Raw genomic sequence first — 18,087 nt, 5'->3', positions numbered from 1 at the left:
CAAGCCAACAATACCCTGACAGTTGAAAAATAAACTACCCACAGTATATTATCGGTGCTCATAGTCCCTGGTGCCACCCTGTTCTGGTCAGCTACCAAATAAGAAAAAGAGCTGTCTGTCTTCTTACTCATCGGAGAAGCCCAGAGGATCCGTGTGTTTGGGTGCATTTGCGTGCTCTGGGGGTAAACATTTCATTGCCTTGACTGAAATATGAGCAGCGGTGAGAGGGTGAAAGCAATGAGTGTGTGTGTGTTACACTCAAACTTACAAGAGAAAAAGACAGACGGTCGGCTCCATCTTCAACTCTCGCTTTCAAGTCCCCACCTGGAAAGCCCCCCTGCCCCCGACCACATCAAAGTCTCTAAGAGACATTTCTGGGCAAACTCACCTCTGTGTTACCCCAGGAGTGAATCTGGCTCACTCTTTTAACATATCTGCCCTGTTGTTGTTTCTAACTATGTTTCCCATCAATCCCAATCCCCATCTGTCATCTCTGACAGTGGAGGTGTGAGGCTAAGGTGGATCCATAACACCCTTTACCGTAAATGGAGGGAGGGAGGGAATAATATTTTCTATTCAAGCCAGAAGGGGTTACTTACTTCTGAGGCAGCTGCTATGCAATTGATGTACAGGCCTGTAACCCTGAGAATACAATCAAATGGTTGTGAAACAAAGAAGTAAGGGGGGCTAGGCTTGTTTTTTTAACTGCAGGCTTCAGTGTTTGCTACAGCGCCTCAGGCACATAGGTGCTGAAATAATATAGGTGTGTGTGTGTGTGTTGCTTCATATTGTCTATCTTTCTCACCTCTGATTCGTTACAGCAGAACACATCAGATGCTCTATAGAATTCAGGATCCAGGTCTGGAATGGCTGGCGCTGGGTTGAAAATGGTCTTCACTGTAAGACATAGGAAACTATCTAAATTGACCACACTTAATTGGTAAAGTACATATCAGGTAAATGCTACCAGAGAGCAATCCACTCCACTACTGAGTGCTGGAACAACTGAACAATTTCATTGACTGAGTGAGATGAAATGGGATGAGAGAAAGCTAGTGCTTATGGAAATATGTTGGTAGAGAAAAAGCTTACCACACACACGACAAAATCAGAATGACATAATTTGGTCATTGGAAACTGGTTTCCTGGTTGTAAAGACTTCAGATAACAAGATTACAACCTGGTAAAGACTTATTTTGATGACTTTTGGGAAACATCATATTTTGTCTGTTATCTAGTCAGAGAACCAGTATGTATTTTTTCTGTTTGCTAAAAAGACAACAAAAAAAAACTAAATTTTACAACCAGTCTACAAGTTAAGCATTTCCTGCAGGGAAATTTCCTAACCTGTGACAATCAGTGTCAATCTGAGTTTAGCATACTAAATAGTAAGTATAAAGCTATATATATATATATATATATATATATTTTTTTTTAAATATATATATACACACACACACACACATTCAGATATAGACTGAGTGTACAAAGCACCTGCTCTTTCCCACGACATAAACTGACCAGGTGGACAGACACTTTCCTTTAAATGCTCTGATACAGAGCAGAATTCATGGTTCCTTCAATGATGGCAAGTCGTCCAGGTCGTGAGGCAGCAAAGAATCCCCAAACCATGACACTACCGCGAACATGCTTGACCATTGGTATGAGGTTCTTACTGTGGAATGCAGTGTTTGGTTTCTCCCAGAAACAACAGGACACACGTTGTCCAAAAATATAACTCAAGTTTGCCAAAAAAGCACATAGAAGCACCTGGATGATCATCAAGACCCCTGAAAGAATCTCTATGGACAGATGATTCAAAATGTTACCTTTTTGGACAACATGGGTCCTGTTATGTCTGGGAGAAACCAAACACTGCATTCCATCTGTGAGATGAAGCTGAAGTGCAGCTGGATCATGCAGCAAGACAATGATACAAAACACCAGCAAGTCTACATCAGAATGCTGAAAAGCAACACCCACAAATGGATATGAGAGACTGATCAGCAATTACGGGAATCATTTGGGTATAGTCATTGCAGCTAGAAGGCGGCACGACCAGTTATTGTGTGTTGAATTAAAACAAATATTTAACTCTTATTTAACTAGGCAAGTCAGTTAAGAACAAATGCTTATTTAAAATGACGGCCTATCCCGGCCAAACCCGGATGACGCTGGGCCAATTGTGTGCCGCCCTATGGGACTCCCAATGACGGCCGGATGTGATACAGCCTGGATTTGAACCAGGGATACCTCTTGCACTGAGATGCAGTGCCTTAGACCACTGCACCACTCGGGAGCCTAAAGGCCCAATACATTTTTCACACAGGGGCATTGGGTTTTGCATAACTTTGTTTATTAAATACAGGACAAAAGTATCAATATGTTGTGCCATTTATTCACTCAGGTTCCCTTTATCTAGTGTTAGGTTGAAGATCTGATAACATTCAGTGTCTAAAATATGCAAAAATAGAGAAAATCAGAAAGGTGGCAAAAAATGTTCATGGCACTGTATGTGTTGTATCTCTCCGTACACAGTGAATATTTATGAAGCTTAACCCTGCATGTTTTTATCCAACATCATGCTATTCTGTGTATGTACGGATGAGCCCTATGAAAAGTATGTGTGTATGGATGTACATACAGTTGAAGTCGAAAGTTTACATACACCTTAGCCAAATACATTTAAACTCAGTTTTTCCAATTCCTGACATTTAATCCTAGTAAAAATTCCTTGTCTTAGGTCAGTTAGGATCACCACTTTATTTTAAGAATGTGACATGTCAGAATAATAATAGAGAGAATGATTTATTTCAGCTTTTATTTCTTTCATCACATTCCCAGTGGGTCAGAAGTTTACATGCACTCAATTAGTATTTGGTAGCATTGCCTTTAAATTGTTTAACTTGGGTCAAACGTTTCAGGTAGCTTTCCACAAGCTTCCCACAATAAGTTGGGTGAATTTTGGCCCATTTCTCCTGACAGAGCTGGTGTAACTGAGTCAGGCTTGTAGGCCTCCTTGATCGCACACGCTTTTTCAGTTCTGCCCACACATTTTCTATGGGATTGAGGTCAGGGCTTTGTGATGGCCACTCCAATATCTTGACTTTGTTGTCCTTAAGCCATTTTGCCACAACTTTGGAAGTATGCTTGGGGTCATTGTCCATTTGGAAGACCCATTTGCGACCAAGCTTTAACTTCCTGACTGATGTCTTGAGATGTTGCTTCAATATATCTACATCCTTTTCCTACCTCATGATGCCATCTATTTTGTGAAGTGCACTAGTCCCTCCTGCAGCAAAGCACCCCCACAACATGATGCTGCCACCCCCGTGCTTCCCAGTTGGGATGGTGTTTTTCGGCTTGCAAGCCTCCCCCTTTTTCTTACAAACATAACGATGGTCATTATAGCCAAACAGTTCTATTTTTGTTTCATCAGACCAGAGGACATTTCTACATTTCTTTGGAAATTGCTCCCAAGGATGATCAAGACTTGTAGAGGTCTACAATTATTTTTTTAGGTTCTTGGCTGATTTCTTTTGATTTTCCCAAGCAAAGAGGCACAGTGTTTGAACGTAGGCCTTGAAATACATCCACAGGTACACCTCCAATTGACTCAAATTATGTAAATTAGCCGATCAGAAGCTTCTAAAGCCATGACATAATTTTCTGAAATGTTACAAGCTGTTTAAAGGCACAGTCAACTTAGTGTATGTAAACCTCTGACCCACTGGAATTGTGATACAGTGAATTATAAGTGAAATAATCTGTCTGTAAACAATTGTTGGAAAAATTACTTGTGTCATGCACAAAGTAGATGTCTTAACCGACTTACCAAAACTATAGTTTGTTATCAAGAAATGTGTGGAGTGGTTGAAAAATGAGTTTCAATGACTCCAACCTAAATGAATGTAAACTTCTGACTTCAACTGTATGTGACTGATTTTACCTCAGATTTTATTTAAGCTAAAGCCATTGTGTATTCCTGCATCTGTGAAATAAAACCCTGTTGTGTGTGTGTGTGTGTGTGATTGTGTGGGCGTGTGTAAGTGAGCAGCTGCGTGGGTATGCGCAGGGTTTTAGCCACCTGGCGCTCTGAGGTGGATGCTAGGGCCTCTTTCGAGTAAAAGTGGAAACAGTGCGTCACACACGCGCGTACAGACACGCAGACAACACGTCAAACTCAGCTTACACAACCTCTGTTTCGATGATACAGATCACACCTTCCTTCCACTTTCCAAGAGAGAAAAGAGGTTTCTGATATGATACAATTTCAAATAAACCCCTCTCTTTCCTCTCGCTCTCTCAATATCTGCCCCCTCTTCACTTTCACAGCTAGTTTCAATTGACCCTCATCCCTCTCTCTGTAAACTCTTTCAGCTCACTTTTTCTTCATTCTCTCCGCCAGTCTTTATCCCCCTCTCTCTTTATTGTATCTCCTCTTTCTAGACTTCATCTCTCTCTGAATCTCTCTCTCAAATACTGTACCCTGGCTACTTGTTCTCTATTCCTCCCACTCTCTCATGTCACTCTTCCTTTGTCTATCTCTCTCTCTTTTTCTGTTTCTGTGTATCTAATGCAGTGTAAACTAAACAGGCGCAGCCAGTTGAGGTGTAAGGACAGCGCTATCACCCTCTTCCTCTTACCCCCACCCTGTCTTGAGGCCCATCTGCCATCTGTGGTGACACCACATGTCCGTGTATGTTTACATCGACCACGTGACCAGGAAGGATGGTTCAACCCCAGTCCAGAGATATGCTGGTGAATAAGCTACAGTGCAGGAAACTGCACATACAAACATGTGGCCACTGCACTTGCCAGTAAAGCAGGGTTGGGGTCAATTCTATTTTAATTCACACAAATCAAGGTCACTATAGTAACAAATACTGGTATTAATGGACCTAGACAAATCAAATCAGGAAGTAAAATGAAATTCCAATTCCAATATTGTGCATGGAAGAGCTAATAGGAAAATTGGCATTGACATTTCACTTCCCGAATTCAATTAACTTCCTGAATTCACTTTACTTCCTGAATTGAACCCTGAAGTGCAGTCCAGTGCTAGCGTCACAGTCTGTCATAACCATAATAACACAATGACTCGACCCAAAGCTATATGCAACTGCCAGACATAGGTGTTAAAATACTCAGACATTAGCTAATAGTCATCAGTCAGCTCACTACCATTTGTCCCTCCAGGTGTTGTGGGGAACAGCTGTAGTAGATGTGCAGTACTGTAGAGCGAGAGTAGGTTAGAGCCACATCTGTTATGGCAGATGTGGTAACATCTGAGTCATGTCTGGAGGTGTTGTGAGTCTAGGGGTGCGTTCCAAATGGCCTATTACCTATGGGTCTTGGTCAAAAGTAGTGCACTATATAGGGAATAGGATCCCATTTTCGACGCAACGTCTTTTGGTTCGTCAGGTCGGCTGAGCTGCTTGCATTTATAATTGCCATCCTCCGATATACTTGTGTGTGTTTATGTACGCATGCATGCGCACACACACACACACACGCACGCACGCACGCAAACACACACACACCAGAGTTTTTCTCTTGAGGACTATCCGGATGAGAGACAGAAATGTTGGGAGGGAGAAAGTGATAGAGAAAGAAAAAGAAAGGCAGGGGTTTAGAAGAGGCAGAAGGAGAAAAGTAAAGAGAGGAGAAGGCTGAAAGAGAGAAATAACAAGTAGGAGAGATAGAAAGTAAGAGATATATGGAAAAGGTCAGGAGAGGGTGAGGCAGGCCGTCTCACACACACACACACACACAGATGGATGAGTCACCGGAGAGCGTTTGGAGAGTGTTTAAGAGGCTCTAATTGCATCTGGTGAGAAAATATAAAAGCTACCTCTTGAACAGAGAGCAAAAAGAAAGAGGGACAGAAAATGGAGAAAGTGAGAGAGAAAGAGAGACGGAGCGAGAGAGAGAGAAAGAGGGCTTTGGATGGATGCATTACCACTTACAGGTTCAGATAATTACCCTCTCCTTGCTTACGAGGTAGAGTGAAAGGATAGAAAGAAAGAGATGGAGAATAAACAACATATTCATTAGTTGGGAAGAATGATGCACAGTCTAAAAAATAAATCAATAATTCAGTGTATGAAAAAACATGTAAAGTGTTGGTGCCATGTTTCATAAAAGATCCCAGAAATGTTCCATATGCACAAAAAAAGCTTATTTCTCTCAAATTTGTGCACACATTTGTTTATATCCCTGTTAGTGATCATTTCTCCTTTGCCAAGATAATCTATCCACCTGACAGATGTGGCATTTCAAGAAGCTGATTAAACAGCATGATCATTACACAGGTGCACCTTGTGCTGGTGACAATAAAAGGCCACTCTAATATGTGAGGGACCGGCTCGATTCGGTCTTATGTATCAAAATTTGAAATTGTGTTTTTTTTACATTGGATAAAAGTAGAGACTGAAACTGTGCTGCTGGCAACAATTTAACATTTACTGACACTGGCCATATTCAACGGGTGTTGAGCGTTTGTAAATTCGTTAGTTATTCTGTGCTCTGGCACACTCAGACAAGAGTGCTCTGAAATCGGAGTAGATAGCCAGAGCAAATTTACTAGCTACGTCTATCAACAGATGTTGCAGTGATATCATGAACATTCTATTGAAATGGTGACTTGCATAGTGGAGTCTTTTGTTTAGACATGTAGCTAGCTAGCTAGCAAAACAATGAACCATAATCCCAACTCATAACGTTACTACCCTGCATAAATATGCAGGTGGCTAACCAACCAGGTTCAATGTTAGCTAGCTAGCTAACATTAGGCTATAATTAGCCGTGTAAATGGCTCTGACATACGAATAATATTACTAAAGTACACAGATCATACACATAATGTTAGCTAGTGAGCAAGCCAGCTAACGTTAGCCAGCTAGCTAACAGTACACTAACTTGAAATTAAAATTACTTTGACAAAATTAGAAATGTGTAATATCTGAAAATGTTGCTAGCTAGACTCTTACCCGTATACATGGATGAACGCTTCTCCCTCTCTGTCATGGATGCCATGGTTGCCCTTAGCTTGAAGATGTAATCCGGAGACAGGTGTTTTATACCAAAGCCTGCATATTTGCAATCAAATGGCAGAATTTTCTCCATCTCCTTAGCTATCATACTCTAATTCCACTGGGCCTTCCACTGATTTCAAAACATGGTCCTCCAGAAGTGGAGAGCAACACTTTTGCAGTTCTACTACATCACATCTTTCAAAAAAGCCACATTAGAAAGGATTACCTACACATACTGACCAGCTCATGTTATAGACAGAAGCGTGCTACACAGCAGACCAATCCAAACTCATCTCTCGGCATATCCAGCCCACCCACTTTCTCAGACAATCATGGCTAGCGGGAACGTTCCTGTCTTTGTCCGTGGCTAAACCAACTAGGCTCGTAATTTAACAATTTTATTCGTATTTACAGATGCCGTGCAAGTTTGTTATTAAGGCACATGAAAGTTCACATGTTCCACAAGGCATTTCTGCCCAAAAACGCGTTTTGATTTTAAAACAAAGTTCACGTTCAAATGACTCTCCTGTGAAGAGCGACATACGCCTAGTTCCCTTAAACAAGTCACAAATGTGCAGTTTTGTCACACAACAGAATGCTACAGATAAGGGAGGATGCACTTGACATGCTGACTGCAGGAATGTTCGCCAGAGCTGTTGCCAGAGAATTTAACTTCTCTACCATAATCCACATCCAGCTTCTTCACCTGCGGGATCGTTTGAGCATTTCTGTCTGTAATAAAGCCCTTTTGTGGGTGGAAAAACTTATTCTGATTGGCTGGGCCTGCCTCCCTAGTGGGTGGGACCATGCCCTCCCAGGCCCACCCATGGCTGCGCCCCTGCCCAGTTTTTTTATTTTTTTTTTATTTTACCTTTATTTAACCAGGCAAGTCAGTTAAGAACAAATTCTTATTTTCAATGACGGCCTGGGAACAGTGGGTTAACTGCCTGTTCAGGGGCAGAACGACAGTTTTGTACCTTGTCAGCTCGGGGGTTTGAACTCGCAACCTTCCGGTTACTAGTCCAACGCTCTAACCACTAGGCTACCCTGCCGCCCACCCATGGCTGCGCCCCTGCCCAGTCATGTTAAATCAATAGATTAGGGCCTAATTTATTTATTTCAATTGACTGATTTCCTTATTTGAGCATTAATGTTGAAATTGTTGCATGTTTATATTTTTGTTCAGTATATATGCAGTAAATGTACATATTTACCATATAATATATGATAACAAATATCTTAAAAAACATTATTTCAGTGACTATGTGACGCAACATCAAGTGTACAGCATGAAAAAGCAACAGTACAGTACCTCAACCCTGGAGAGTTATTTCTAAGAATCTGTTTCTCTTTCATCCTTAAGGAAAACCTCCCGAGGAGTAATTTGCGTAGGCAGGGCAGCAGCGAGCTCCGTCACCTGACGATCCAATCGCGTCATTAGCCCCCGGGCCAAACCATTGACACCGCACCCCTTCCGGGGGCTGACATTCACGTAATCTGCTTGTGCTTCTATCACATCAAATTGTCTCTTATCTCTCCACGCAGTGATGCCTATTAGCGCCTTGGCAGAGGGAGTTGATAATCCATGCCAAGGTATATGATATCAGAGGTGGTACGTCAGAGATGGCGCGCAATGCCATCTGGGTTGCCCAGATTGCCCATCTGTGGGCAATGAGGTGGGCGAGAGCCCATTACGACATGCTTTGGAAGTGGATGGTGGTAACTAATAAAAGGGCCCCGACACCAGAGCCGGATGTCCCCGTATGTCTCAACTCCACAGATGTGAGACACCGATGCGGTCCAATAATAGACTGGGGTGCTAATGATGATAGAGCTCCGTGGTCTAGTTATTCCCATTGGAGGTGTGGTGCTTTATTTACCTGGAGCTGCCAATCTTTTGGGTGGGGAAGTTTATTAATGAAGTGGTATACTGTACCTTGACAAACACACACGTCACATGCATGCACACACCCAGCTTGCGAAACACACACTCACAGATAAAGACTGATACAGACTCAGCGAGGTAACGCACCCCTTTTACATTTTGAGGGCGATAATATATTGCAGGGAAATCAGTGGCAGCTGCATTTACCGAGGACCACCACTCAGTTTATGAACACCGACTTGGCAAAACTATAGTTTGTTAACAAGAAATGTTAACAACCTAAGTGTATGTAAATTTCCGACTTCAACTGTATATTGTATGCTCAAAACATTTGGGAAATTATATTATTTCAAACTAATACAATTGCTCAGAGAAAGAGATTTTGTTTAACAAGTAATAAAAAAATAATTAAATTATTGACACCCCTGTTTTCAATACCTCACATTCAGAGGATAACGGCACAGAACCTTTTTCTAAAATGTTTTATGAGTTGGAAGGATCTACAGAATCCTTCCAGATCCTTGGTATTCTTCATCTGTGCTTATGGACCACAGGTTTTCAATGGGTTTCAATTCTGGAGACAGATGGCCGTTGCAAAATGTTGATTTTGTGGCCAATTAACCATTTCTTTGTGTATTTTCATGTATGCTTGGGGTTATTATCTTGCTGGAAGATCCATTTGTGGACAGGTTTTTGGCAAAAAATATCCTAGTACTGGGTAAAATGCATGACGCCGTTGACCTTAACAAGGACGCCAGGACCAGTGAAAGCAAAATAGCCACTTTAACATCAAAGATCAACCATCATATTTTACAGTAGGTATGGGGTTCTTTTCTGCTCATGCATTCTCATTTTGATGCCAAACCAACCACTGGTGTGCATGACCAAAGAGTTCTATTTACATGTCAACCAACAAAGGGCTGCCGTTTTAAGGGCTCATAACCAACTGTGCTATTTTGAGTCCGACACGAACTGCTTTGTCGAGACAAGGTCCAAATCCCGTCATCAGCATGAAGAAAAGATGGAGAAAAAAGGCGAGGAGGGCGGGGTGTCTTGTAAGAATTTGAAGACGAGTAGGTAAACCCCTACTACCCTCTGGCTGAACAAAAACACAAATAATATAGAACTGGCTGGCTTCTCCGTGCAGGACAGAGTAGCTACGTAAATAACTGTGGTGCGAAATGTCTAATATTAAAGAAGTCTCAAGGTATTGCTCACCTGAGGCAGAATACCTCATGATAAGCTATAGACCACACTATCTACCAAGAGAGTTCTCATCTATATTATTCGTAGCCGTCTATTTACCACCACAAACCGATGCTGGCACTAAGACCACACACAATGAGATGTATAAGGCCATAAGCAAACAAGAAAATGCTTATCCAGAAACAGCACTCCTAGTGGCCGGGGACTTTAATACAGAAAAACTTAAATACATTTTACCTCATTTCTACCAGCATGTCACAAGTGCAACCAGAGGGGGAAAAAACTCTAGGCCACCTTTAATCCACACACAAAGACGCATACAAAGATCTCCCTCGCCCTCCATTTGGCAAATCTGATCTCTTATAAAACATCCCGCTATGCCCTCAGATGAACCATCAAACAGGCAACGATTGAATCCTACCACACCGGCTCTGACGCTCGTCAGATGTGGCAGGGCTTGAAAACTATTATGGACAACAAAGGGAAACCCAGCCGCGAGCTGCTCAGTGATGCGAGCCTACCAGACGAGCTAAATGCATTTTATGCTTGCTTCGAGGCAAGCAACACTGAAGCATGCGTGAGAGCACCAGCTGTACCGGACGATTTTCAACCTCTCTCTGGCCGAGTCTGTAATACCTACATGTTTCAAACAGACTACCAAATTCCATGTGGCCAAGAAAGCGAAGGTAACCTGCCTAAATGATTACCACCCTGTAGCACTCACGTCGGTAGCCATGAAGTGCTTTGAAAGGTTGGTCATGGCTTACATAAACACCATCATGCCAGAAAACCTAGACCCACTCCAATTTCTATTCCACCCCAACAGATCCACTGATGACGCAATCTCCATCTCATTCAAACACTGCCCTTTCCCACCATTGTATTTGGCGCATGTGACAAATCAAATTTGATTTGAAACGGCATTGGCACTTGGATTGGAACCGGTACTTTGGTCAGATGACATGAAAATAGAGCTCTTTGGAAATGCCCAGACTAAGGATATAAGGGATCTGGAAGGATTCTGTATGGAGGAATGGTCTAAGATCCCTCCCAATGTGTTCTCCAGCTCATAAAAGATTTTTGAAAAAGGCTCAGTGTCGCTATCCTCATAAGCGGAAGTATTGAAAGGCATGGGGAAAAATGCTGTCAATTTTTAGCCCTACTTTTTTGAGTAAAAAAATAAAAAGTTTACTACAAAACCTCTTTCTCTGAACAATTGTATTAGTATAAAATAATATAATTTCATAATTTCTTTGAGCATACAATATATATAATGATTTTATTTTACACAGTCATTTTTGCTCATTTTTATCAAGGGTGTCAATCATTTCAGACCCCATTGTAATATATAGCTAGGGATGTTATTCTGAACAACAAAGACAATCTGGGAAAATAAGATAATGGTGATATGAGGCCTCAGTGTCAATTTCAATAATGTATGAATGAACAGAGGATTGTGCCAGTAAAGCGGGCTTAGTTCTTGATAAATCAGAATCTAAAAGAAATTCCCTGATGACTCACTGTAGGTTGGAACAGAGATTGTCGAGCGTTGCTTCAGGACAGACAGACAGACAGACAAAGCAGACAGACGCCCAGACGTACCGTTGTTCTCATGGGACAGGCCAACAGACAGAAAGATGTAGACAGAGGTAGATAGTACGAAGACAGTACATAGATAGACGTCCAGACTGACCGTTGTTCTCATGGGACAGGCGCAGGGCCTGCAGGGAGGTGTCCGGGCTGATCTCCAGCTGGCACAACATTACCTTGGCATGGCTTAAGGCTGGCAGTGCCCGCCGCAGATCCTCGCCACCCAGTAGCAGGTTGGCACCAGCCACGATCACAATGGCATTCTCCCCTGCGGACGTGACACAACGAAAGTGACCAAATGGAAAGATGATGACGGGGCATGAGGGTCACTGGCCCTCGCTTACGACAGCATAGGTACGTACTGAGTTTTTGTGTGTGTCACACACACACACACACACACACACACACACACAAAATACCCATAAAAATAACACAGCTAGTCATTCCAGGTACATAGTGTTGGAGTAATAAAACACAGTCAGAGGAGATTGGAGCATGTCGAAGGGCCAGTCCAAGGCTAACAGGGGTCTGAGATCCTTGAACCACTTTTGCTCAGTGGATTCAGGAAATGAACTGTCATTCAACAATTGTACGTCCTGTCAAATCATCTTTAGAAAGTGAATCCAAAATACAAATTAATTTCCTGGATTGAGTTACAATGACCAAAATGACCATGGAATGTTGTTTTCAACGAGAATCTCAAATCAATTGTCCCCGTTTATATCACACTGGTTAGTAGGGTTGGGCTTTGTCCTATCGTGATATACACATTCTTTTTTTGTCTTACCAGAGTGACATGGGCTGGATAGAAGCAGTCTACTGCGTTTAGGACTGGATAATAATTGCTTTATTTGCCTCATAAAATAATAGAGAAATAAATAATATTGTTTGTTCTAACTCTCATAAAGCTGTGATTGAAAAAAGCTTATGCTTATGCAGAGATCCCTCTGTGTGTCAAAATGCAAGCCGAGATCTCACGCTCAGAGTTGCTTAAAACAAACTTAAGCCTATGCAACATTAACCAAATAAAAACAGTTCTGTAGCAATGAGGTTTATGCAGTAGGCTATAGGCCCAATATATCATCACTGCATACTGGCTATCCTTGAGTTGCCCTGCCAATGTTGTTCTTCTCAGACCGTTTTGAAATTATATATATAAATGTGGTATTTGATCACACTGGTAATAGATCATTTTAGTATTACAGGTGAGGCACAGCTGAGTGAGCATTGGGGCTGTCCCCGACAAAAAACATCTTGTCGTCTGTTCTTTCGACCAATCGATTGGTGTATTTTTTCCATATACAGTGCATTACAAAAGTATTCAGACCCCTTGGCTTTTTCCACATTTTGTTACGTTACAGCCTTATTCTAAAATTGATTAACTAAAAATATTTCCTCATCAACATACACACAATACCCCATAATGACAAAGTGAAAACAGGTTTTTAGAAATGTTTGCACATTTATTCAGACCCTTTGCTATGAGACTCGAAATTGAGCTCAGGTGCATCCTATTTCCATTGATCAACCTTGAGATGTTTTGACATGTAACGAGTGCACTGAGAGTCGGGAAGCAAGTACAGAGAGTTTTAATAAATAAACAAAACAATAAACATGAAACACAAACAACACACCAACATGAAACAGAGTCAATAACACCTGAGGAAAGAACCAAGGGGAGTGACAGATAAAGGGAAGATAATCAAGGAGGTGATAGAGTCCAGGTGACAGGTGACAGGCATGCGGGATAAATCAGCAGCCTGATGACATAGAGGCCAGAGAGGGAGTATACGTGACACGACAACTTGATTGGAGTCCACCTTTGGTAAATTCAATTGATTGGACATGAAAGGCACACACCTGTCAATTTAAGGTCCCGCAGATGACAGTGCATGTCAGAGCAAAAACCAAGCCATGAGGTCGGAGGAATTGTCCGTAGAGCTCCGAGACAGGATTGTGTCGAAGCACAGATCTGGGGAAGGGTACCAAAACATTTCTGCAGCATTGAAGGTCCCCAAGAACACAGTGGCCTCCCTCCATCCTTCTTAAATTAAAGAAGTTTGGAACCACCAAGACTCTTCCTAGAACTGGCAGCCTGGCCAAACTGAGAAGGGCCTTGGTCAGGGAGGTGAACAAGAACCCGATGGTCACTTTGACAGAGCTCCAGAGTTGCTCTGTGGAGATGGGAGAAACTTCCAGAAGGACAACCATCTCTGCAGCACTCCACCAATCAGGCCTTTATGGTAGAGTGGCCAGACTGTAACGGCTGTTGGAAGGAGAGGACTAAGATGCAGCGTGGTAAGTGTCCATGTTAAATTTATTCGATAAGCTGAACACTGAAACACAAAGTAAACAAAAGAACAACCGAAACAGTCCTGTCTGGTAGAGACACAGAAACAACTACCCACAACTCAAGTGGGAAAAACAGGCTGCCTAAGAATGGTTCTCAATCAGAGACAATGATTGCCAGCTGCCTCTGATTGGGAACCATACCAGGCCAAACACATAGAAATGGAAAACATAGAACACAAAACATAGAATGCCCACCCCAACTCACGCCCTGACCAAACTAAAACAGAGACATAAAAAAGGAACTAAGGTCAGGACGTGACACAGACGGAAGCCACTCCTCAGTAAAAGGCACATGACACTCTATTTGGAGTTTGCCAAAAGGCACCTAAAGACTCCCAGACCATGAGAAACAAGATTCTCTGGTCTGACGGATCCAAGATTGAACTCTTTGGCCTGAATGCAAAGCGTCACTTCTGGAGGAAACCTGGAACCATCCCTACAGAGAAGCATGTTGGTGGCAGCATCGTGCTGTGGGGATGTTTTTCAGCGGCAGGGCCTGGGAGACTAGTCAGGATAAAGGGAAAGATGAATGGAGCAAAGTAGAGAGATCCTTGATGAAAACCTGCTCCGGACGCTCAGGACTGGGGCGAAGGTTCACCTTCCAACAGGATAATGACCCTTAGCACACAGCCAAGACAACGCAGGAGTGGCATCAGGACAAGTCTCTGAATGTCCTTGAGTGGCCCAGCCAGAGCCCGGAATTGAACCTGATCGATGGAGAGATCTGAAGATAGCTGTGCATTGATGCTCCTCATCCAACCTGACAAAGGTCGAGATGATCAGCAGAGAAGAATCGGACAAACTCCCCGAGTACAGGTGTGCCAAGCTTGTAGCGTCATACACAAGAAGACTTGAGGCTGTAATCGCTGCCAAAGGTGCTTCAACAAAGTACTGAGTAAAGGATCTGAATCCTTATGTAATGTGATTTTTATACATATGCAAAAAATTCTAAACAGTTTTCGCTTCGTCATTAAAAATAAGGCTGCAACATTTTAGAATCCATTTTCAAATAAGGCTGTAACGTAACAAAATGTGGAAAATGTCAAGGGGTCTCAATACTTTCTGAAGACACTGTATATACACACCCCATGTGTCTTAATACAATCAACTATACTAAACAAAAATATAAACGCAATATGCAACAATTTCAAATATTTTACTGAGTTAAAGTTCATATGAGGAAATCAGTCATTGAAATAAATAAATTAGGCCCTTATCTATAGATTTCCCATGATTGGGCAGGGATGCAGCCATGGGTGGGCCTGGGAGGGCATAGGCCCACACACAAGTCAGCCTGGCCCTCCCACTGAGGAGCCAGGCCCAGCCAATCAGAATGAGTTTTCCCCACAAAAGGGCTTTATTTCAGAACAAAAATTATCCTCAGCAACCTGGGGTTCTATTCAAATCTAAATAAAAATGATACAAACCTAAAAAGTAACTTCTATTGCCATTGCCAACTATGTAAAAATAGCCGAAATAAAGCCAACAAATACAAACATTGCAGCCTGCAGGTAGAAACTATCCTGATAAAAAAATATATCCTATAAATCACATTGTCTACGCATGGCCTGTCTGCCACGAACTTGAAAGAAGCTTGCACTAACAAACTTGCAACATTGTATAAAATATTCTGGGCTCGGTCAGACACAGCTGTATGCTATTTTGCACAAGGGATAAGCGCTCATCGGGTAGACCAATTTTATGACATTTCCACTAGATCAGAGCATGACATTTTTCCCTTTCACACCATGGTTATCGAAAGGGAGAGCTGGAAAGATTTTTCAAAAACATTGAGGAACTATTGTCATTCTCAATGGATGGAAAAACAGACTTTGTTTGTTTTACTTTGAGGTGACGAAAACAATACTTTGAGAAGCTCCACAGCTCATTAGTGAAGACGCAGTTAAGCCAATCAGAAATACTATCAGATTCCCAAATGGGCACATTTTCAGTATATACCTACATTTGCGCACAGGCCAGGTAGCATACAGGCCTACTTTTATGCAGAATCGGGTGCATGTCCTTACTCAACATTGACAGTAGTGCTCCAAACAAAAGACAATGGACTAGGAATGCCTTGGCGATTGACCGGTTGGTGACCACTTGCTTAGTCTATAGACTTACACTCTTATTTTAAAAAGCCACAACTTTAGGACAACACCTTGGGTAGGCTAGAATATTTGGGATATAAGCTACTGTTCATCATTTTAACTTATTTTAAAGCTTTTATTATAGGCCAGTAGGAGGAATGAGGATAGGTTATTGGCCATTTGGTTTTCAACCTCGCTTGGAGGGATTTTCCCGGGCCAGCATGGATATTTTTCTTTCCTAATAAGCTTAAACTTAAATAAACTTGTCATTCGACTTTTCTAAAGGCTATTGTTATTGGTTGTTCTCTCTCATTATCAGTCCCCTGGCTAACTTACATTTCAGGCTATTCAAATAACGTTTTGAGATGGAACTCCGTTACATTCATCGTTTAAATCGGGAGAAAGCCATGCATACAACGATGAAGCGTAGCCTTCAGCCATATACAGTGCCTTGCGAAAGTATTCGGCCCCCTTGAACTTTGCGACCTTTTGCCACATTTCAGGCTTCAAACATAAAGATATAAAACTGTATTTTTTTGTGAAGAATCAACAACAAGTGGGACACAATCATGAAGTGGAACGACATTTATTGGATATTTCAAACTTTTTTAACAAATCAAAAACTGAAAAATTGGGCGTGCAAAATTATTCAGCCCCTTTACTTTCAGTGCAGCAAACTCTCTCCAGAAGTTCAGTGAGGATCTCTGAATGATCCAATGTTGACCTAAATTACTAATGATGATAAATACAATCCACCTGTGTGTAATCAAGTCTCCGTATAAATGCACCTGCACTGTGATAGTCTCAGAGGTCCGTTAAAAACGCAGAGAGCATCATGAAGAACAAGGAACACACCAGGCAGGTCCGAGATACTGTTGTGAAGAAGTTTAAAGCTGGATTTGGATACAAAAAGATTTCCCAAGCTTTAAACATCCCAAGGAGCACTGTGCAAGCGATAATATTGAAATGGAAGGAGTATCAGACCACTGCAAATCTACCAAGACCTGATCGTCCCTCTAAACTTTCAGCTCATACAAGGAGAAGACTGATCAGAGATGCAGCCAAGAATCCCATGATCACTCTGGATGAACTGCAGAGACTCTGTCCATAGGACAACAATCAGTCGTATATTGCACAAATCTGGCTTTTATGGAAGAGTGGCAAGAAGAAAGCCATTTCTTAAAGATATCCATAAAAAAGTGTCGTTTAAAGTTTGCCACAAGCCACCTGGGAGACACCAAACATGTGGAAAAAGGTGCTTTGCAACAATGCAAAGCACTGGCGTAAAAGCAACACAGCTCATCACCCTGAACACACCATCCCCACTGTCAAACATGGTGGTGGCAGCATCATGGTTTGGGCCTGCTTTTCTTCAGCAGGGACAGGGAAGATGGTTAAAATTGATGGGAAGATGGATGGAGCCAAATACAGGACCATTCTGGAAGAAAACCTGATGGAGTCTGCAAAAGACCTGAGACTGGGACGGAGATTTGTCTTCCAACAAGACAATGATCCAAAACATAAAGCAAAATCTACAATGGAATGGTTCAAAAATAAACATATCCAGGTGTTAGAATGGCCAAGTCAAAGTCCAGACCTGAATCCAATCGAGAATCTGTGGAAAGAACTGAAAACTGCTGTTCACAAATGCTCTCCATCCAACCTCACTGAGCTCAAGCTGTTTTGCAAGGAGGAATGGGAAAAAATTTCAGTCTCTCGATGTGCAAAACTGATAGAGACATACCCCAAGCGACTTACAGCTGTAATCGCAGAAAAAGGTGGCGCTACAAAGTATTAACTTAAGGGGGCTGAATAATTTCACACCCAATTTTTCAGTTTTTGATTTGTTAAAAAAGTTTGAAATATCCAATAAATGTCGTTCCACTTCATGATTGTTGTTGATTCTTCACAAAAAAATACAGTTTTA

The 18,087-nt window shown here is 41.9% G+C and overlaps 1 protein-coding gene across 2 annotated transcripts in view; it reads right to left on the bottom strand.

The window, feature by feature from the left end:
• Positions 1–18,087, bottom strand: part of LOC139383880 (ribokinase) — a 71,687-nt gene that overhangs the window by 16,010 nt on the left and 37,590 nt on the right. For both annotated transcript variants that reach the window (XR_011628800.1, XM_071128476.1), the window contains exons 6-7: positions 11,822–11,986; positions 806–897 (exon numbers count right to left, since the gene is read on the bottom strand). Coding sequence is in view for 1 of the 2 variants with exons in the window: in XM_071128476.1 (XP_070984577.1) it covers positions 806–897; positions 11,822–11,986 (257 nt within the window). In the remaining variant the exon portion in view is untranslated. The remainder of the gene's footprint in view (positions 1–805; positions 898–11,821; positions 11,987–18,087) is intronic.

This window comes from Oncorhynchus clarkii, chromosome 25, assembly GCF_045791955.1.
Source record: "Oncorhynchus clarkii lewisi isolate Uvic-CL-2024 chromosome 25, UVic_Ocla_1.0, whole genome shotgun sequence".
In the NCBI taxonomy this organism is placed as follows: Eukaryota; Metazoa; Chordata; class Actinopteri; order Salmoniformes; family Salmonidae; genus Oncorhynchus; species Oncorhynchus clarkii.
The sequence above is the reverse complement of the archived record's forward strand: the minus strand, read 5'-3'. Positions and strand labels throughout refer to the sequence as shown.